Consider the following 22503-nt stretch of genomic DNA (forward strand, 5'->3'; position numbering starts at 1 on the left):
AAGTATATGCCCCCACCCCAGCCCCTGGGAAATAATGGGGGTGTTTGTTGTAATAATCTAGCAGCTAGCATGGGGGAACTTTCTTCATGGTGATAAGTGTGGCTGATTGACATTTACAGGGCCAACAGCAGTTTGGGCCAGATTGAGCAGAGCCTGGCCCCACCCTGCTCTCCTCTGAGGTCTACATTTGCATGTTAAAAGCAGCCTAGCAGCTGGGTCCTTGGGAGGGGGCTCCTCTGCTCAGTGACATTGCAGCTTGGCCAGGGGGGGACCCTGCTCATTAGCTTGATGGAGTGTGCTGTCTCTCAGGATGGGCCACACTGGCTGGAATGTAGTCACTTGGCCTAGAGAAAGAAGGCTTGGCAGGGGAAGAGGTTGAAGTATGGAGGGCCCTGGTGGGGGAAAAGTCACTGGCAGTCGCCTCAGGTTACGGCTAAATTGGTTGGGAAACAGCTGAATAGGAGCCACCAGCCCCAGGAACCAACAGTGTGGGCAGCTCCATGCCACCTGACAGTCACCTGCTATACCTCACCACTTGCTCTCAACCTTTGGTTTTGTTCTTCTCAGCCCCTGAAGGAAAGCGATCCTCAGGCCTGACAGCCGTTTGGGTTGCTCGAAATCGGTTTGCTGTCCTGGATCGGATGCACTCGGTGAGCTCAGACTAGAAGGGAAACTGGTTGGGACAGTTGTGGCAGTGACCTATGTACTACACAATAAAGAGCATTTTCCTCTTTTTTGCCCTGGGAAACTGGGTCCTTATATATCAGCCTAGCCCCTAACTCCTTTTGGAAAAAGGACTTTATGTCTAGGTTCATTTGATCTATGATCACTGTGACTCTGGACTTAAGAACCAAGTTAAAGTCAATGTGACACCATAGGAGCCCTATCTATATGGGTGGAATTCATGCAGAATAGCTTTTCTTTGTCTGATTCAGCTAACACATCACAGCTTGGAACAAGACGAGCAAAGCTAGATTTAAAAAAAAAAAAACACCTTTAACCAAGACTCAAGCCTCAGAAGTGTGTGTTCTCTCTCTCTCTCTCTCCCTCTCTGGCTGATTCAGAACTGTAGACCAGATGGACTTTAGAGTGTTTCCGTGGGGGTAGTGTGGGGAAGCACTCTCTTGTTCCTTGGGTAGGATCTTAGTTGGACTCTGCCTGGGTGAGGATTAGTCTGCACAGGAGGTAAGACTGCATCTGTTAATGCAGAGGCAGGATGATTGCAGAGGGACCCTGTCTGCTGTCATTTTCTTGAACACACACTTACTAACACCTCCCTCCTTCCTCACTGCAGCTTCTGATCAAGAATCTGAAGAATGAGATCACCAAGAAGGTGCAGGTTCCCAACTGTGACGAGATCTTCTACGCAGGCACAGGCAACCTTCTTCTTCGGGATGCAGAGTCCATTACCCTCTTTGATGTGCAGCAGAAGCGGTAACATGTCAGGGCCCTCAGCAGACAGGCATGTCATGATAGTAGACGTCTTTCCCCCCAGTACTTTTGTCTGGAAGCCTGGTCACTTCCTAGGCTATAATCCCTCTGCCTGCACTCATACTAGTAATAAATACATCAGGACATATGTATTCATCTGTTAGAGCACTTATCTAAGCAAGACATGTTCTTTGGGGGTGGTAGGGGGGAGTGGACACACCTAGTTAGACACACACTTTACCATGTTCAAAGTTGTGGATTCAAGCCCCTAATCCCTTTATAAGTGGTGAAGTAAGTACTACAGGTGTCTGTCTGTCTTTCTCCCTCTCTATTTCCCCCTCCTATCTTAATTTTCTCTGTCCTACCAAATAAAAAGTAAAAAAAAAAAAAAAAAAAAAAGGCGCGGGGGTCGGGGGAATGGCCACTAGGGATTTCTGAGCTCAACATGAGGTATTTATTTGCCATTATATCAAGAAGTTGGCTTTACATTGATCTGGAGATGAAAAGGAGACAGTTCACAGCCTTGGACCGAATAGCAAACACACTCCATTGACCCTTCCTATTCTGTCTCAGGTCTCTGGCATCTGTGAAGATTTCCAAGGTGAAGTACGTGATCTGGTCTGCAGACATGTCCCATGTAGCACTCCTGGCCAAACATGGTGAGTCCACCCATCTCCACCCTGCTGTGGAGAACAGCTTGCCACCCTGCACTTCACCTGCCTGGCTCACCCCGTCCAGCAGAGCACTCATGCCCTTTGCCTCTTACAGCCATTGTGATCTGTAACCGCAAACTGGAGGCTCTGTGTAACATTCATGAGAACATCCGTGTCAAGAGTGGGGCCTGGGATGAGAGTGGGGTATTTATCTATACCACAAGCAACCACATCAAATATGCTGTCACCACTGGGTAAGTGAGTCACTCGGGAGGGACGCACCTGAGATACCACTGCAGCGCTGCTTCAACTTTCTTCTTGGAAAAGCTCTTTCTGGCTTGTGTGTGCTGGGTATCTAATCATTCTCTTTCCAACTCTTGCAACTGGGAAATAGGACACAAATGTGGAATCACATAAGCCCTGTAAGATAGGAGATAGTTATATAGTGTTACTCTAGTCAAGAAACAGCAGCTGAACCCTCAAGGAATCCTTCCCTCATAGTCCTTATTAAACTTCCCCTCATCTCCTATACACTGGTAACATTCTGACATTTATGGTCATTTCTTCCTTGCTTTTCTTTGCAATTTTATCACCCATTGTTTGTCTTAAAAATGCAATTTAATTTTTATCTCATTTTGATATGAAATTATGCTGAATGTACTTTTAAAAAAATATTTATTTTATTTATTCCCTTTTGTTGCCCTTGTTGTTTTTATTGTTGTAGTTATTATTGTTGTCGTTGTTGGATAGGACAGAGAAGTAGAGAGAGGAGGGGAAGACAGAGAGGAGGAGAGAAAGATAGATACCTGTAGACCTGCTTCACCACCTGTGAAGCAACTCCCCTGCAGGTGGGGAGCCGGGGTTCGAACCGGGATCCTTATGCCGGTCCTTGTGCTTTGCGCCACCTGCGCTTAACCCGCTGCGCTACAGCCCAACTCCCTGAATGTACTTTTTATTTTAAATTTAACTCAGTGTTCTGTAAGATTCATTTATGTTGCAGCTCTAACTTATTTTCATTGTTGAGGAATATTCTTTTTTTTTGCCTCCAGGGTTATTGCTGGGGTTCAGTGCCTGCACCATGAATCCACTGCTCCTGGAGGCCATTTTTCTCCCTTTTGTTGTCCTTGTTGTGGTTATTATTGTTGTTGTTGATGTCGTTTGTTGTTGGATAGGACAGAGAAATGGAGACAAGAGGGGAAGACAGAGAGAGGGAGAGAAAGACAGACATCTGCAGACCTACTTGCTTGTGAAGGAGGTGGGGAGCTGGGGACTTGAACTGGAATACTTAACGCTGTTCCTTGCGCTTTGCGCCACGTGCACATAACCCACTGCACTATCACCTGACCCCCTGTTGAAGAATGTTCTAATACATGAATATAGCATAGTGTATCAGTTCTCCTGGAAGGATGTTTGACTGGTTCCCAGGTTTGGGCTGTTCTGTACAATGTTCTTTCAGAGTTTTGTGCCACATGTTCTGGTGCCTTACATAGACATCCTTCAGGTGTCTGCCCAGAATGGAAATGCTGGGTCCTGAGAGTGAGTATCTTTATATTATTAGATAATGCCTACAAACTTTGCATACAGGTTTCTGAGCTTCTTGTACTAGTTAGCACTTGCTTTTGCTTTACTGGTGAGTATATAGTAGTATCTCATTAAAATTTTTGCTTTCCTTTGCTCCAGTTCTTAATGAGATTGAGCAAATTTTTATTTGATCGGCCATTGGAATTTTGTCTTCTGTAAATTTTGTTCAAGCCTTTGATCCACTTTTATTTATTTTTTAGAGATTTTATTTATTTATTAATGAGAAAGGTAGGAGAGAGAGAAAGAACCAGACATCACTCTGGTACATGTGCTGCCGGGTATTGAACTTGGGACCTCATGCTTGAGAGTCTAGTGCCTTAGCCACTGTGCCACTTCCCAGACCACAGATCCACTTTTTTTAAAAAAAAGATTTTATTTATTTTATTAATGAGAAATAAAGGGCCAGACATCACTCTGGTACATGTGCTGTTGGGGATTGAACTCAGGCCCTCATTTTTGAGAGTCTAGTTCTGTAACCATTACGCCACCTCCCGGACAACAACAGATCCACTTTTAATGGGTTAACTATTCTTGTTTATTTTAGGAGTTCTTTATATATCAGTTATCAGGCTGTGTCTTTCAAATGTTAGTATCTTATGATTCTCTTAGTGATATCCTTGAATGAACAGGCCTTCTTAACTTTTAATATTGTTGAATTTCTGAGTCTTGTTCTTTGTGTATTTTTTCATGACACTTAGCTGTCCCAGCCTCTCCCCATAACCTGCAGTGCCATCCTCATCATGTGTAAATCATGTTTACAGAGACATAAGGATTGGTTTTCTGTGGTCTCATTGTCTCTGATCTAATTATATACTGTCTTAAGTAAATAGTTTTGCAAGTCTTCACATCTGGTAGATTCTTAAAATCTCTCCCACTTTGTTATTTATTTTTAAGTTGCTTTCAAATTTGCATTTAAAAGTTAAAATTTTAACATCAGCCTATGAAACTCCAATTAAATAAAGCAAAAATGGGGGCCAGGTGATGGCTCACTTGGTTAAGTGTATACATTACAGTGCACAAGGACCCAGGTTCAAGACCCTGGCCCCCACCTTCAGGGGGAAAGCTTCACTAGTGGTAAAGCAGGTCTGCAAGTGTTTCTCTGTCTCTCTCCCTCTCTCTCCCCCTTCCCTCCTTTCCCAATTTCTCTGTCTCTATCCAATAATAAATAAATAAATAATAAATTTAAAATAAACTTTAAAAAACAAGAAAACAAAAAATGCACTGTGTGGCTGGGAAAGGTGGCACAACTGTTAGAGCATGTGTGAGGTTCCAAGTGTTGGAGTGATTTTCTCATAAATAAATAAATACTTTAAAATATTTATTGCATGCCTTTTCTACATATATGGAAGTAGTAATAATTTCTTTTCCTTTGTTGATTAATGTAGTTAAATTGGGGTTTTGGTAATGTTAAATCAACATTATGTTCCTGACAACTGTGTTTTAGTTTGCTAATATTTTGTTTAGGTTTTTTTGCATAAGACAGATTTTTGTTTCCATATTATTATTTTGCCAATTTCATAAAATTAAAAAATCCACCATAGGGCGGAGTTAGGTATTATGATTATACAATGTACTATTATATCATTCTACTATGATTATACATGTATAATTATACATGTATACATTACATACACTGTAATGATTATACAAAGAGATATTCATGCCTGAGGCTCCAAAATCCCAGGTTCAGTCCTCCCGTACCACCATAAGCTAGAGCTGAGCAGTGCTCTGGTAATAAATTAAAGTTAAATTAAAAAGCCAAATGGGGCCAGGGAGATAGCACAGTGGTTATGTAAAATATTTTCATACTCGAAGCTTCAAGATCCCAGGTTCAGTCCCTGGATTACTGTAAACTAGAGTTGAGCAGTGTTCTGGTGAAAGAAGAAGGAAGGAATGGGGAAAGGAAGAGGTGGAAGGGGAGAGGAAAAGAAGAAAGACATGTATCTCCGTGTCTACTTGGGATTGTAGATTTCCTTATTTTTATTATTTATTTATTACTGCATAGAGACAGAAAGAAATTGAGAAGGGAGGAGGAAGTAGGGAGGGAGAGAGACATTCATCTGCAGCCCTGCTTCACCACTGGCAAACCTTCCCCCCTGCAGGTGGGAACCAGGGGCTTGAGCCTGGGTCCTTGCACACTGTAATGTGTGTGCTTAACCAGATGTGCCCTGGAATTATAGGTTTGGTTTTAGTCAACTTTGGTGTTTTTAACTTTTTTTGGGATTTGATCATTTAGGGAAAATGTATGACTATCTTCTTTCTACAAATATACAGTAATATCTCCTTTTCATTCCTATTACTACTACTTTCTTGTTTTGTCTGCAAGAGGTTTGCAAGTTTTTGTTTTTGGTGTATCAGTCGTATCCAACTTATGTCTTTATTGATCTTTACTATTATAATTTAGTTATTGATTCTTTTTAATATTTATTTATTCCCTTTTGTTGCCCTTGTTGTTTTATTGTTATAGTTATTATTGTTGTTGATGTTGTCGTTGTTGGATAGGACAGAGAGAAATGGAGAGAGGAGGGGAAGACAGAGGGGGAGAGAAAGACACCTGCAGACTTGGTTCACCACTTTTGAAGTGACTCCCCTACAGGTAGGGAGCTGGGGGCTCAGACCGGGATCCATACACTTGTCCTTGCACTTTGCCATGTGCGCTTAACCCACTGCACTACCGCCCAACTCCCAGTTATTGATTTCTTAATTTCTGTTCTCTAAGTACATTCCCTGGCTAAACGTTAAAAACAGCACCACAGCCCAGCAGGAGACACAGTAGCTAGAGCACTGGAGTTCAAAGCATAGGATGCTAAGTTTGAACCCCAGCATCATATGTGCCAGAGTGATATTCTGTGATACTCTGTATTATATTCTCTTCCTCTCCCCCCTCACTCCCTCCTTATGTGGCTGTTCACTCTCTCCTGGTAATAAATAAATAAATCTTAGCATGTGGTTATGTAAATAAATCTTTTAAAATAAATAAATAAAAAGATGTGGCCAGGGAGGTGGCACAGCTGGTAGAATGGAGAATTTTTGTGCTCAAAATCCTGGATTGGGTCCCTGGTACCACATTAAATAAATGTGGTGGTTTTTTTTTTTTTGCCTCTAGGATTATTGCTGGGGCTCAGTGCCTACACCATGAATCCACTGTTCCTGGAGGCCATTTTTTTCCTTTTGTTGTCCTTGTTGTTGTAGCCTTGTTGTAGTTATGTTGTTGATGTTGTTTGTTGTTGGATAGGACAGAGATAAATGGAGAGAGGGGGAGAAAAGATAGACACCTGCAGATCTGCTTCAACGCCTTTGAAGCGACTCCCCTGCAGGTGGGGATCTGGGGTTTGAACCAAGATCCTTACGCTGGTCCTTGCGCTTTGTGCCACTTGCGCTTAACCCACTGTGCTACCACCCAACTCCCTAAGTAAATTAAAAAAATTTTTTTAAAATATTTATTTATTCCCATTTGTTGCTCTAGTTGTTTTATTGTTGTAGTTATTTTTGTTGTTATTGTTGGATAGGACAGAGAAAGGGAGAGAGGAGGGAAAGACAGAGGGGGAGGGAAAGATAGACACCTGCAGACCTGCTTTACCACCTGTGAAGGGACTCCCCTGCAGGTGGGGAGCTGGGGCTCGAACCAGGATCCTTATGCTGGTCCTTGCGCTTTGCGCCATGTGTGCTTAACTCGCTGCGCTACCACCCAATTCCCAAATAAATGTTTTTAAAGAAGACATCTATAATCAGTTTTTTTTTTTCAAACCAGAGCACTGCTCAGCTTTATAGTGGTACTAGGCATTGAACCTGAGACCATTAGTGAGTGCCTTAGGCACTTAAGGCTTTTTACATAACCATTATGCTATTTCCTCAGCTATGCATTTTTGAGATGAATGCTTATTGATGTTTAAGCTCTCTCCTTTTTTCCCCTTTCTTTCTAATTTTTATTAGGTAGGATAGAGAGAAATCGAGAGAGGACGGGGTGATGACAAGTTGAAGGGCAAAAGATATTCAGACACCTGTAGACTTGCTTCATTACTCATGAAGCAGACCCTCTGCAGGTGAGGAGCGGAGGCTCAAATCTAGGTCCTTGTGCTTGGTAGTGTGTACACTTAACTTGATGCGCCTCCACTCAGCCCCAGTCTTTCTCTTAATTTATGTGCATAGAGCTCATTTTAGGTTTTCTTCTAGTACATTATGTGCATCTGGTGCTATAAATTATCCATCAAGTATTATTTGCTATGCCCATAAATTTTCATTTGTAATTTTTTTTTTAACCTCAGTTTAAAATATATTTTGCTTCTTATCATCCTTTATGTTAGAACTCCTCACATCTACCTTTCTTTTACTTGGACCCTGAGCTTATAGGGAAGGGGCAGCCTACTTCATGTCTGTCCATTTCTAAAGTAACAATTTATGAGGAAAGAACATAGCATCTGCCCCATTTTTGCCTCCTTTACACAAAGAATAAATTCAAGTGAATCTGGCTGTTCTGCTCTTTTTGAGTCACTTCCCATTGTGCCTTTGTTTGGGGGCACTTGACAGTGAGAAAGTAGAATCCTCTGTCCTAGGCTTCTCCTGTGGCTTTCTAGACTGGACCTACACACACACTGACAGCTGTGCCTTCTCCTAGGGACTACGGGATCATCCGCACACTGGACTTACCCATCTATGTCACTCGAGTGAAAGGCAACAACGTGTACTGCCTGGACAGGGAGTGCCGCCCAAGGGTGCTCACTATCGATCCCACTGAGTTCAAGTTCAAGCTGGCCCTGATCAACAGGAAATACGATGAGGTACAGGGGAGAACTCTGCTTGGGTATTGGGAGTGACACTCTTGGCCTGTTAAGTGACTTCCCCTTCCTGCCTCACCTCTTTCCCACTCAAATGTCTAGGTCCTGCACATGGTGAGGAATGCCAAACTTGTGGGGCAGTCCATCATTGCATACCTCCAGAAGAAGGGCTATCCTGAAGTGGCACTGCATTTCGTTAAGGATGAGAAAACCCGCTTCAGCCTGGCACTGGAGTGTGGCAACATTGAGGTGTGTACCCCTGTGATTGTGGAGAAGTGGGAGGGGGCAGGTGGCATGAGGAAGGCATCATTCTGGGCTTGCTTCTTTAGCCAATGTGAAGGAATTGGGGCTTTTAGTTGTCAGACTGAGCCATCTTCCTGATGCTATTGCAAGTCTTTGCTTGCTCCTGTATCTGTCACAGCATTCATTCTGCTGTCATTCCCCGTCAGTCTGCATTCAGTAACTTGCAGGATAGGAACAGGAACATTACTTTGGGGGGCTGGGCAATAGTGCACCAGGTTAAGCACTCATGGCCTGAAGCACAAGGACCACACTAAGGATCCCGGTTCAAGTCACCGGCTCTTCACCTGCAGGGATTCACCTCACAAGCGGTGAAGCAGGTTTGAAGGTGTTTGTCTTTCTTCCCCCTCCCTGTCTTTCCCTCCTCTCTTGATTTCTCTCTGTCCTATTCAACTATAAGGACAACAAAATGGGGGGCGGGGAGGCCTTTAGGAGCAGTGGATTTGTAGTGCAGGTACTGAGCCCCAGTGATAACCCTGGAGGCAAAAAAGAAAAAAAAAAAAAGGAACATTACGTTTGAAGCATCTCATTCTTGCCTTGAAGTTTGACTTGCTGCAGAATCAAATCAGAACTGTTTACTAAACATGGGGGCTTTAAGTTCACAACATGATTGAATTTGAAATTAATTCAGGAATGTTGACTTTCCAGTTCTGACCTGACTTCTATGATTTCTTCTGTCTTTATTAGCACTCCTGCAGATCTTCAAACCTGTAACATAGAAAATAAGGTAGCTGGAGGAGTCAGGCTGTAGCTCAGCGGGTTAAGCGCAGGTTGTGCAAAGCACAAGGACCAGCATAAAGATCCTGGTTCGAGCCCTGGCTCCCCACCTGCAGGGAAGTTGCTTCACAAGCGGTGAAGCAGGTCTGCAGGTGTCTATCTAAGAAAAAAAGAAAATAAGGTAGCTAAGTAAGGATTGATTCTAGATGTGACTTTGTTGTGAACACTGATTTCTCAGGAAGGGAAGATAATGTGATAGGATTATTCTTTTCAGGAACCAGAAGGGATACTATTTACTTCTAGCACTTGGAGTAGATCAGATTGAAAGCTGGGCGTGACTAAAAGTGTAGCGTGTTCCTTGTCAGACTGATTCAGAAAGGAGCACTTCGCCTTCTACCCCTGGTTTTGAGTTGCAGTATCTTCCGTCTTGAACTCTGACCCTGGTTTTTCCAGATTGCTTTGGAAGCAGCCAAGGCTCTGGATGACAAGAACTGCTGGGAAAAGCTAGGAGAAGTGGCCTTGCTACAGGGGAACCACCAGATTGTGGAAATGTGTTACCAGCGCACCAAAAACTTTGACAAACTTTCTTTCCTGTACCTTATCACTGGCAACCTAGAAAAACTTCGCAAGATGATGAAGATTGGTGAGGCCTGGGAAACCAAGGGTGGGAAGAAGGTACCTTGGGTGTTTCAGTTGTAAGTAGAAGAGCGAAGCTGACAGGCGTCTCTTATTGACCTGTGTAGCTGAAATACGCAAGGACATGAGTGGCCATTACCAGAATGCCCTATACCTTGGTGACGTGTCAGAACGTGTGCGGATCCTCAGAAACTGTGGACAAAGTGAGTATCTGTCCTGGACTATTACCCCTATTGCACTGCAGCAATGTTTACTCTTTGTGGTGAGTTAGTCAAGTACAGAGGGGAAAGGCTATCTCTCCAGTGTACATTTTCTGTGAAGACACCACACTTATTTTTTTTTTAATATTTATTTTATTTATTTATTCCCTTTTGTTGCCCTTGTTGTTTTATTGCTGTAGTTATTATTGTTGTTGTCGTTGTTGGATAGGACAGAGAGAAATGGAGAGAGGAGGGGAAGACAGAGAGGAGGAGAGAAAGATAGACACCTGCAGACCTGCTTCACCACCTGTGAATGACTCCCCTGCAGGTGGGGAGCCGGGGTTCGAACCGGGATCCTTATGCCGGTCCTTGTGCTTTGCGCCACCTGTGCTTAACCCGCTGCACTACAGCCCGACTCCCAAGACACCACACTTATACCATGCTCAGAAGGCTTTCTTCACAGATGGAATATTTGGCCTTATTTAACACTTAAGAAAGGGATAGGGGAGATGTCATAGGTCTTAGAGCAGACACTTGGAGCTCCCCAAAATAACTTATTTAAATTTTTTTGGGAGGGGCAGATGGTAGCGCAGTGGGTTAAGTGCACTTGGTGCCAAGCTCAAGGACTAGCGTAAGTATCCCGGTTCAAGCCCCCGGCTCCCTACCTGCAGGGGAGTCGCTTCACAGGCAGTGAAGCAGGTCTGCAGGTGTCTATCTTTCTTTCCCCCTGTCTTCCCCTCCTCTCTCAATTTCTCTCTGTCCTATCCAACAGCAATGACATCGATAACAATAATAACTATAACAATTAAAAAAAAAGGGAAAATAAATATTAAAAATTTTATAAAATATTTTTTTCTGGTTTAGTTAAGTGGTATTTTTGAAGTCCTCTCCCCACCTCCACCCCCACTCCCACTATATATCCGACATTACATAGTAGTTGAGGCGCATTAGATAACAAGCAGGGAAGGGGTAATCGGTGATCAGATCCAGCAGGTATTTTCAAGGTCAAGCCTTCATGATTTCTGGAATGACTAGATGTGGGGTATGAAGGAGTTCAGTGATTTCAACGTTCTCACTGGCAATGGCAGTTGATTAGAGGGCACAAAGCTGTATAGTTATCCACAGGTGTGTGGCCAATAGGTATCTCTTGGTCAGCTGAGGGAACTAAGATGCACGACTTCACTATACAGCAAGTCACCAAAAACAGAGGCCTTTGTTTCTTGTGTTGAAAGTGATATCCTGTTACTCCTGCCACATTTTGCACAACAGAAGCAGGTCAACAAGTTCAGAGATGGTCCAGGAAGTGAATTTATTATATGAAGCCTCCTGGGGCATGTGGAAGGCTGCCCACTGTTGCCACTACATTGGAAGGGTCTGTACCATGAAGGCTGTTTTTTTCCACAGAGTCCTTGGCCTACCTCACAGCTGCTACCCATGGCCTAGATGAAGAAGCCGAGTGCCTGAAAGAGACCTTTGATCCAGAGAAAGAGACAGTGAGTCTGATTACTAAAGCTGACTCTAGGATTTTAGGACAATTTATTTAATTTATTTTTTTAATATAAAAATATATTTTGTTATTGGATAGAGATAAAGAAAAATTGAGAGGGGAAGTGGAGATAGAGAGGGAGAGAGACAGAGACACCTCAGCTCAGTTTCACCATTTCTGCTCTGCAGTGGGGACCAGGGGCTTGAACCTGTGTCCTTGGACACTGTAGTGTGTGCTTACCAGGTGTGCCACCACCCGGCCACTTTAATTTTTTTTTTTTAGTTTTTTATTTATAAAAAGGAAACATTGACATTGAAGCTGGAGGGGTACAGCTTCACACAATTCCCACCACCAGAACTCTGTATACCATCCCCTCCACTGATAGCTTTCCTATTCTTTAACCCTCAGGGAGTATGGACCCAAGGTCATTGTGGGATGCAGAAGGCTGAAGATCTGGCTTCTATAATTGCTTCCCTGCTGAACATGGGCATTGATAGGTCGATCCATACTCCCAGCCTGTCTCTCTCTTTCCCTAGTGGGGAAGGGCTGTGGGGAAGCAGAGCTCCAAGTCACATTGGTGGGGTTGTCTCTCCAGGGAAGTCTGGTCGCATTCTGCTAGCATCTGCAACCTGGTGGCTGAAAAGAGAGTTAATATACAAAGCCAAACAAATTGTTGAACAATCATGGACCTAAAGGCTGGAATAGTGCAGATGAAGCGTTGGCGGGGGGGGGGGGGGGGGGTGTCTTCCATTTTGTAGATAGCTTAGTGGGCATATTTTAGTTATATTTCAAAGGGCCTATAGCTATACTAGTGTTTTATGTTTGTTTGTTTGTTTGTTTTGCCTGAGCCTGAAATCTGATATGCAGGTGGATCCTAATTATTGTCTGGGGAGATGATGTCATGGCTGGGAAAAGGACCAGAAAGCTGAATCAGGGAAGAGAGCAGCTCCCTAATATGGGAAAGGGGTATAAATATTGCAGTAAACCCCATTGATTTGATGTGATCTGGGGCCCATAATTAGCTTAGGAGCCTGTGTGACCTCTACTTCCCTTTAGGTCTGAGCTCACATTCTGTGGTCATGAATAGGAACATTCCATGCAGCCCCAGTATCAACCCATCTTCCTCAGGTGTAGCATAGAGTATGTTGTTCATCCTCCCTTCAGAGGATAGAACATTCTCTATCGTTGATCCAGGTTGAGGGCAAGGTCCTATGGGGGCCCACAAAGGGGGTCTATTTTGTTGTTCCTGTTAGAAATGACCAGTAACAATGGAGAGAGGGATTTATTTGAGGTCTAGGCCCATCATGTCTGTTTGGGAATCTCAGGACTCCCTGATTAGGGCCCCAGCTGGTTTTAGGACAATTTATAACCACCCATGTTTAAAAAAAAAACCTCCAGCCTTGTGCAGGGGTAGATAGCATAATGGTTATGCAAAGAGACTCTCATGCCTGAGGCTCCAAGATCCCAGGTTTAATCCCCTGCACCACCTAAACCAGAGCTGAGCAGTGCTCAGGTTTAAAAAAAAAAAAAAGAATACTGGCACTAAGCCCCAGCAATAACCTTGGTGGCAATTAAAAAATAATGAAAACCCCCAGCCTTGTTCCTAGTAGAGGCAGAGAAGCAGATGAGTTAGAAGGTGGCTTGGAAGTTCCCCACATGATTCCTGAGAGTGACTTGGTCATGAACTCTTTCACTCTCAGATCCCAGACATTGACCCTGAAGCCAAGCTGCTGCAGCCACCTGCACCCATCATGCCACTGGACACCAACTGGCCATTGCTGACTGTGTCCAAGGGCTTCTTTGAGGGCTCCATTGCCAGCAAGGGTGAGTACCTCTGCTTGGTGGCATCACCAGCCCAGTGTCCATCTGTCCCTCCTTTGTGATGCCAACCAGGATTCAGGTACATTCCTTCCAAAATCAAAAATGTTATGAAATCACAAAGGAACATTTGAAAAAGAGGAGTACTATCCCTCAGTGACTGCTCATCACTGTCCTATGACCCATAGTCTTAGGTATAAATTCACCATCTAGTTGTGTCCGGGGGGAATGTATAGATGGTCAAGCACTTTCATACTCACATGCACATACATATGCCCCATTTTCCTTTCCTCCTGGTTCCTTGGGATGTGTGTTGGTCTCTTGCAGAGGAGTCTTACTAGGGCCTTTGGACTTACCCTCTTCCATCCTCATCCACTGCCAGAGTTCTAACCTGTACATGCTAGAGGTGTGCCTGAAAGCTAGTTCTATAAGCTGGCATCCAGAGGCCCATGCTTGCTGACCGGTCACTTGTCTCTGTTTCACTTCCATCCCCTCTTTACAAAACCCATTCAAATTTGGCACAAGATAAATGCCATAAGAATATGTACAGTTGCAACAGTGAGCAACAGACATTGGCACCTGGTTGGCATGCACACGACTACCATCTGCAGGGGTGGTGTCTTGGGCAAGCCTTCACCAACTCCCTCTTGTTCCTTCCCAAGGGAAAGGAGGTGCACTGGCTGCTGACATCGACATCGACACTGTGGGCACTGACGGCTGGGGAGAGGATGCTGAGCTGCAGCTGGATGAAGGTGAGGATGCTGCAGTGGACTGGGCCTGGTGACGGCATGCTACACTTGTGCCCAAGTTCCATGCTAAGACTAACTCCCAAATCGTTCTTTTTGTTTTGTTTTGAATTTTTCACCCAAATCTATCTTGAACCTGGTTTTTTTTTTTTTCCTTACAGATGGGTTTGTAGAGGCCACTGAAGGTTTTGGGGAAGAAGGCTTTGGAAGGGGACAAGAAGAAGGAGGTGGCTGGGATGTGGAGGAAGATCTGGATCTTCCACCTGAGCTGGTATGTACAGTCCTTTCCCCGTGGAAACCTGTGACTTTGGGGCCCCTGCCAGTGTCCCCACAGGGAGGGCCTAGAACTTCTTAATCTGCTGCTTAATTCTTATGCTTCTCCACCTTCGTGTATATATATATATATATATATCAAAGTTATGCAGGGCCCTTATGGTGTTGCACCTGGTTGAGCACACATGTTACAGTGCACAAGGACCCAGGTGTAAGCCCACAGTCCCTACCTGCAGGGGGAAAGCTTTGCTAGTGGTGCAGCAATGTTGGAGGTCTCTTTATCTCTCTTCCCCCTCCCTCCCCTCTCCCTTCCCTCCCCCTTCCCCTCTTCCTTGATTTCTGGCTGTTTCTATCCAATGAATAAAGATAATAAAAAAGTATTTTAAAAAATGTTATGCCAGCATTGCATATTAAAAGACACCAGGATATTTATTTATTTATTTATAAATAAATAAATAAAAAGGAAACACTGACAAAGTCATAGGATAAAAGGAGTACAACTCCACACAATTCCCACCACCAGAACTCCGTATCCCCATCCCCTCTCTTGATAGCTTTCCTATTCTTTAACCCTCTGGGAGTATGGACCCAAGGTCGTTGTGGGATGCAGAAGGTGGAAGGTCTGGCTTCAGTAGTTGCTTCCCCGCTGAATATGGACTTTGACAGGTCAATCCATACTCCCAGCCTGCCTCTCTCTTTCCCAGGTAGGGTGGGGTTCTGGGGAATTGGAGTTCCAGGACACATTGGAGGGGTTGTCTGCCCAGGAAAGTCTGGTTGGCATCATGGTAGCATCTGGAACCTGGTGGCTGAAAAGAGAGTTACTATATAAAGCCAAACAAATTGTTGACTAATCATGAACCTAAAGGCTAGAGTAGTGCAGATGAAGAGTTGGGGGAAGGTGGTGTCCGTTTTGTAGATAGCTAGTAGGCATATTTTAGTTATATTCCAAAGGGCTCATGGCTGTACTAGTTTTTTTTTTTTTTTTTTCTCCCCTGAGCCTGACATCTGATATGCAGGTGGATCCAAGTTATTGTCTAGGGCGATGATGCCATGGCTGGAAAAAGGACCAGAAAGCTGGATCAGAGAAGAGAGTAGCTCCCAAATATGGGAAAGGTGTATAAATATTGTTGACTGTAAACCCCATTGATTTGATCTGATATGGGGCCCATATAAAGCTTAGGAGACTATGTGACCTCTGCATCCCTGTAAATCTGAGCTCGCATTCTGTGTTCATCAGTAGGAACGTTCCAAGCTGCCCCAATATCAGGACCCATCTTCCTCAGGTGTATCATAGAATATGTTGTCCAGCCTCCCTTTAGAGGATGGAACATTCTCTACCGTTGTTGATCCAAGTTGAGAGCAAGGTCCTATGGGGGTCCACAAAGGGGTCTGTTTTATTGTTCCTGATAGAGTGACCATTAACAATGGAGAGAGGGATCTATTTGAGGTCTAGGCCCATCATGTCTGTTTGGGAATCTCAGGACTCCCCGTATAGGGCCCCAGCTGACGGCATGGCCTTATAGTGACTAAAGAGTCATCCTTAAAGTATGCCAGTGTCTTGCCCTTATTCAGCTTTTGCAGTCCTTGCTTTGATAAGGATAGCTTGGAAGTGAGTGAGGGAAGTATAATAGGAAATAGGTGAGGAGGGTATCTAAGTCTAAGTAGAAACTATTTCATTAAGAACTTCATACTGACTCACTGTAGACTATTGTGTACATTTGCTTTCAGGCATATATTTTGCCCTAATTTATGGATACATGTGAACATATGCCCTATCTCATGGGACCTGGTCTGTATCTAGGTTTTGGGACTTTGTTAGGAAGTGAACCACCTGGAATGGAATTAGAGAATCCTATGAAAGGAAAGGTCTCACCCGAGTAATGAGGGTGAAAGGTTGACAGACATTCCATGCCTGATGTCTCTGGACACAGTCTGAAGTGAAGAATGCTGAGGTGGTACTCATTGCGTTGATTAGGTTGGGATTGGCAGAGGTGATATCATTTGGTATGAATTGAGAGAAGCATGTAGGAAAGTGAGTCCCATGGTAGAGGTCCAGGACTGGGGAAATACAGACTCTATAGAGGAAGTAGGAGGTTCCTGCTGTTTTAGGGCTTAAGAAGGCAATACATAGTTATTGCTGTAATCACATTATTTGGCAATTGGGTTAACTTTGAAAAATCCCTTTGTTAGGATTTGTTGTATCATACACAACATCACCATAATTTATGTCCCTTGACATTATTTGTATATAGCTGTGCCACTGATTGCTTCTGTTCTCCCTGGTCTAAGCTTTTAAGAGAGTCAGCATATCAAAGACTCAGCCTATGATCTGTGCATTAAAAAGTTTGAGACATTCAATCAGTTTTTCCCCTCTCATATTAATTAAATCATGATTTATATGAGATGGGACACAATCTTTTGGTGGTGAGAATGATGTTTATGTACACTCCTATTGTTTTGTTTTTAATATTTTACTTATTTACTAATGAGAAAGATAGGTGGAGATAAAGAAAGAGCCAGATATTACTCTAGTATATGTGCTGCTGGGGATTTAATTTAGGACCTCATGCCTGAAAGTCCAATGCTTTATGCACTGCTCCACCTCCCAGACCACACAAGATTGGTTATTTGTTTTTACAAGAGCACTGCTCAATTCTGGCTTATGGTGATGTCAGGGATTTAACCTGGGACTTTGGAGCCTCAGGCATGAAAGTCTTTTTTTCAGAACCATTATGCTGTCTTCCCTGCCCCAAAGATTTGTTAGAAGATTTTTTAATTTTGGGGGGCTGGGTGTTGATGCACCTGGTTGAACGCACAAGTTACAGTACTCAGGGATATGGGTTTAAGCCCCCACTCCTTACCTGCCAGGGGGATAGCTTCACAAGTGGTGAATCTGGGCTGCAGGTGTCTCTGTTTCTCCTTTTCTGTCTCCCACTTCCTTCTTGATTTCCGGCTGTCTCTAGCCAATAAATAAAGATAATACAAAAATAATAATAAAATAAAATTTTTAAAAAATATTTTTAAATTATTTTATTTCACAAGCGACAGCAAGAGAGGGAGAGACAGGCCAGAGCCCCCCTCTAGCATATACAGTGCCAGGGATCAAACATGTGACTCCATGCTTAACAAGACCAGAACTCTCCCACTGCCACTGTCCAGGTTGCTGCAGCAAGGTTTTTTGTTCAAGTGGAAGCTCTGTGTCTTTCAAGTTGCTTATTCCCAGTGGAGTCAAGGGACTAGAGAAAGGACTGTGTAGACTCATCAGAGAAAAGTAATTGGTTCCATAGTGGCTCACTTGTATCTCTCTCAGGATATCGCCCCAGGGGCAGCCGGTGGCTCTGAAAATGGCTTCTTTGTGCCGCCCACTAAGGGAACCAGCCCAACTCAGGTAAGCAGGGGAATGCCATGTGAAAGTAGTAGACTGGGCTGAACATGGAGCTTTTTTTTGCCACTACAGATGCAGTAGGATGGTTTGGGAAGAGAAAGTGGTAACATATTACTTGACCTGGGATTTGTTTCTTGCTAGATCTGGTGCAACAACTCTCAGCTTCCAGTTGATCACATCCTGGCAGGCTCTTTTGAGACAGCCATGCGGGTAAGTCTGTGCTCCTGTTTAGTAAGTCTTCCCAGGGTCCTGGGAGATGGGTGACGGAACCAGAGGGAAGCTCACACAGAGCAGAGGTGCGTGCCTCCTCTTGCCTCCTTTCTACCTAACTCAGTCATCTCTTCTGGCAGCTCCTTCCAGTCCCTGCCACCACCCGGAGCCTGCTCTCTGGCTCTCCTTGGTGAAGTAGGGATAGTTGTATGCTTTGGACAGTGAGGGTATGTTAGTGTGTGGACCATGTCATGTATGCAGTTTGGACTGCATTCCCGCACTGTTCTTGGTGCTCTGTATAATGTAAGGTTAGTTGTGGGGTTAAGTGTGCATCACTTTTGACTAATCTGTACAGAGAAATACCTTGGTCAGGATCAACTTTTTTCTTCCATTTGCTTTCCTTTTAATATGCATTTATTTACATATTACATATTTATTAAGATCACAGGAGGTGAGCAAGGAGAGCTAACTAGAGAATCACTGGTACATGTGATGCCAGGAACCGAACTCAAAGTCTCGTGCTCGATAGTCTTAACACTTTATCCTCCTGGGTCATAATCAGCTCATTTCTAAGTGACAAGGCCAACATTCTTGTTTCTTCCTTCCTGTTTCCCAGCTGCTTCATGACCAGGTAGGGGTGACTCAGTTTGGCCCCTACAAGCAGTTGTTCATGCAGACCTACGCCCGAGGCCGTACCACCTTCCAGGCTCTGCCTTGCCTTCCCTCCCTGTATGGCTACCCCAATCGCAACTGGTAAGAACAAGCTTCTCTCTGTGCCCAGCTAGGGCAGACAATTTGGGATGGCAGCCTTGGTGGCTGGCATATTATCTGGGTCCAAGTTTGACTAGGAGATCTTGGACTTGCCCCATGTTATGTGTACCTGCTGTACCCGTATCCTACTTTCTTCCATAGTGGGGGGTTGTGCTCCTGATGCCAGAAGGAGAACCAATGGCCAGAGAAATCCATCAGTTGGTAGATTTTGGAACTTGCAAGCCTGGCATTCCCAGTTTGATCTTTGGTGCCACGTGTACTGTAGTGGTACTCCAGCTTTTGTCTCTCATATGAAACTTTCTCATTTGAAAGAAATAAATAAAATGAATCTGGAAAAAAAAGAAAAGAAGGGGGTCGGGCGGTGGCACAGCGGGTTAAGCACATGTGGCACAAAGCGCAAGGACCGGCGTAAGGATCCGGTTCGAGCCCCCGGCTCCCCACCTTCAGGGGAGTCGCTTCACAAGTGGTGAAGCAGGTCTGCAGGTGTCTGTCTTTCTCTCCCCCTCTTTGTCTTCCCCTCCTCTCTCCATTTTTCTCTCTGTCCTATCCAACAACGAATGACATCAACAACAACAATAATAACCACAAGGCTACAACAACAAGGGCAACAAAAGGGGGGGGGGGGGATGGCCTCCAGGAGCCCTGAATTCATGGTGTAGGCACTGAGCCCCAGCAATAACCCTGGAGGCAAAAAAGAGAGAGAGAGAGAAACTGAGCCCCAGTGTGTTCCTGTTTTTTTTGTCACCCTATCTTTCCAGGAAGGATGCAGGACTGAAGGGAGGTTTACCAGCTGTGGGCTTAAAGCTTAACGACCTCATCCAGCGCCTACAACTATGCTACCAATTCACCACAGTTGGCAAATTTGAGGAGGCCGTGGAGAAATTCCGCTCCATCTTACTCAGTGTACCACTGCTGGTTGTGGACAATAAGCAGGAAATTGCAGAGGTATGTATGGGTTGGGGGTAGGGGCTGGGGGGGGGGCAGGGCAGCTCTGGCCACTTGTCCTTGTCTTATACCCCTAGCCCCCAGTACTTTTCTCCTACTGTAACTTCTGCTTTCCCTTTGACTCCAGGCCCAGCAACTTGTCACCATTTGCCGTGAGTACATCGTGGGCCTGTCCATGGAAATAGAGAGGAAGAAGCTGCCCAAGGAGTCTCTCGAGCAGCAGAAGCGCATCTGTGAGGTAGGGTCCTGGCTTTCACCCTCCGCTTAGTGTGAATTCTTTAATTTGCAACTTGCATTCCAGTGTATGTGCTCTTTTGTGTGCAGGAAGAACATTTCTCCTTGCACATTTCAAAGTGCAAGGACCGGCATAAGGATCCCAGTTCAAGCCCCCGGCTCCCCACCTGCAGGGGAGTTGCTTCACAGGCGGTGAAGCAGGTCTGCAGGTGTCTGTCTTTCTCTCCCCCTCTCTGTCTTCCCCTCCTCTCTCCATTTCTCTCTGTCCTATCCAACAACAAATGACATCAACAACAATAATGACCACAACAAGGTTACAACAACAAGGGCAACAAAGGGGGGAGATGGCCTCCAGGAGCACTGGATTCATAGTGCAAGCACTGAACCCCAGCAATAACCCTGGAGGCAAAAAAAAAAAAAGAACATTTCTCCCCTACATCTTCATCCCATCAGCCCTCCCCACATGGCAGGCAGCCAGTCCTGAGTGTGTGTGAGAGTGAATGTATAGAGCGAGTGTAATTGAACACCACGTGCCACTCAGCCATGGCCCATCCAGCATGCTCAGGCCGTGTACTCTCTGCCCACAGATGGCGGCCTACTTCACACATTCCAACCTGCAGCCCGTGCACATGATCCTGGTGCTGCGCACAGCCCTCAACCTCTTCTTCAAGCTCAAGAACTTTAAGACAGCTGCCACCTTTGCTCGACGCCTGTTGGAACTTGGGCCTAAGCCAGAGGTGGCTCAGCAGGTAAGGGGGTGACCGCAGAACTGCTGTCCAGGGCAAGGACAGAAAAGCAAGGTGTTCCTAGTTCAGGCCTTGTGCCAGTGTTCCCCAAGGGAGCCCCAGCCCCTCCTGTTCTGGGAATGGAGCTAATTCCCCACTAGACCTAGCAAAGTGTGACAGGCACCTGAAAAAGCCATGCATCCCATTAATTTGTCCTCCACAAGTTTTCTTTTCTTTGGGGGCAACAGAGGCAGTTGTAACTCTTTCTGGCCTACCACCCATTGTTTCCAGTCACGGCTTAGATATGTGGATCTATTCCTGTGGCACCACTTTGGCATTAAGAAAGGCCACCCTGCACTGGCAAGACAGCCCTATGTCAGGGATGTCTGGAAGTTTTTCTACCCAAGACATGCAGCTGTTTCTTGCATCAAAGAAACTGCTTCTGAGGAGCAGAGAAGTTCTATCCAATAAAATACTCCTTCCCTCCTTAGACCCGCAAAATCCTGTCTGCCTGTGAGAAGAACCCCACAGATGCCTGCCAGCTGAATTATGACATGCACAACCCTTTCGACATCTGTGCTGCATCTTACCGGCCCATCTACCGTGGGAAGCCAGTGGAGAAATGTCCCCTCAGTGGGGCCTGCTATTTACCAGAGTTCAAGGGTCAGATCTGCAGAGTCACTACAGTGAGTGCTCTCCTGGAGGACATCCAGGGTGCTATTCTTGTAGCAGTTGCCCTAGGGGTGGACAGAGCTGCTCTGTCGGAACTGAGGGAATAAGCTCTCTAGGCTCCCTCAGAGTGCCTCACTCTTTCTCTCTCCCTACAGGTGACGGAGATTGGCAAAGATGTCATTGGTTTGAGGATCAGCCCTCTGCAGTTCCGCTGAGGTGCCCTTGTTGTATGAGGCAGGTCACCTTTCCCTTCACCTTCACCCTTACCCCACCCCCAACTCAGAGAAGTCCCTCCAGCTCCCCCTTTCTCTGGCACCCTTAGGACTGTTGGCATAGAGTCCCTTTCCTAAAACCCACATATCCTTTTCTCTGATGATAATCATTGTGTCCAAATGTGTTCTGGCTTTCCCAGTGTAGGTCTTTCCAGACAAGTGGAAGTTCAGTGATGAGCACTTGAGTGGTCCATGCCTTTCCTGCCCATCCTCTCTCTCCCATAATCTCTCTGTCCTTTTCAGTAAAGGGAGTGAGTGTACCAAGTAAGAGCTGTGTCACAGCAAACTTAACTGTCCCGTTTCCTTGACATTTCAGTTTCCAGCTGAACCCGTGTGTGAAAACCCATAGCTTGAGAGGAACCACTGGGTTTTTCAGAAACACACGCACTTTTGATTGATTTGTCCTTTATAACCATTGTCCTTGTATTTTGTGTCTCACACTAAATAAAATAAAGTACATTTCTGTGGAAGTTTCATGCTATTTGTTTCCTGGACATTCATATCCTTGCTTCTTCCCTGCAGCACCCCATGGCAGATGTTTTTCTTTTAGTACCTACTTTAGTTATAAAAAGAGGAAATACAGAGGGCTAGGTAGTGGCACACCTTGTTGAACACACATTACAGGGCACAAGGACCCACGTTCAAGCCTCCAGTTTCCACCTGCAGGGGGAAA

General features: G+C 44.9%; 1 protein-coding gene across 2 annotated transcripts in view; it reads left to right on the forward strand.

Moving 5' to 3' along the window:
• The window catches only part of COPA (COPI coat complex subunit alpha), a 51547-nt gene extending 29247 nt beyond the window's left edge, over window positions 1-22300 (forward strand). The window contains exons 14-33 of one of the 2 annotated variants that reach the window (XM_060197680.1): window positions 568-650; window positions 1295-1434; window positions 2005-2090; window positions 2173-2338; window positions 8281-8443; window positions 8543-8689; window positions 9911-10100; window positions 10201-10296; window positions 11698-11786; window positions 13480-13603; window positions 14260-14349; window positions 14505-14614; window positions 17927-18004; window positions 18143-18211; window positions 18828-18964; window positions 19741-19927; window positions 20055-20165; window positions 20749-20910; window positions 21378-21572; window positions 21714-22300. In XM_060197680.1, coding sequence (XP_060053663.1) covers window positions 568-650; window positions 1295-1434; window positions 2005-2090; window positions 2173-2338; window positions 8281-8443; window positions 8543-8689; window positions 9911-10100; window positions 10201-10296; window positions 11698-11786; window positions 13480-13603; window positions 14260-14349; window positions 14505-14614; window positions 17927-18004; window positions 18143-18211; window positions 18828-18964; window positions 19741-19927; window positions 20055-20165; window positions 20749-20910; window positions 21378-21572; window positions 21714-21773 — 2483 coding nt within the window. In that variant the 3' untranslated portion in view covers window positions 21774-22300. The remainder of the gene's footprint in view (window positions 1-567; window positions 651-1294; window positions 1435-2004; window positions 2091-2172; window positions 2339-8280; window positions 8444-8542; window positions 8690-9910; window positions 10101-10200; window positions 10297-11697; window positions 11787-13479; window positions 13604-14259; window positions 14350-14504; window positions 14615-17926; window positions 18005-18142; window positions 18212-18827; window positions 18965-19740; window positions 19928-20054; window positions 20166-20748; window positions 20911-21377; window positions 21573-21713) is intronic. The other variant, XM_060197681.1, reaches the window with a different exon arrangement.
• Window positions 22301-22503: the final 203 nt, after the last annotated feature.

This window comes from Erinaceus europaeus, chromosome 9 (genome assembly GCF_950295315.1).
Source record: "Erinaceus europaeus chromosome 9, mEriEur2.1, whole genome shotgun sequence".
In the NCBI taxonomy this organism is placed as follows: domain Eukaryota; kingdom Metazoa; phylum Chordata; class Mammalia; order Eulipotyphla; family Erinaceidae; genus Erinaceus; species Erinaceus europaeus.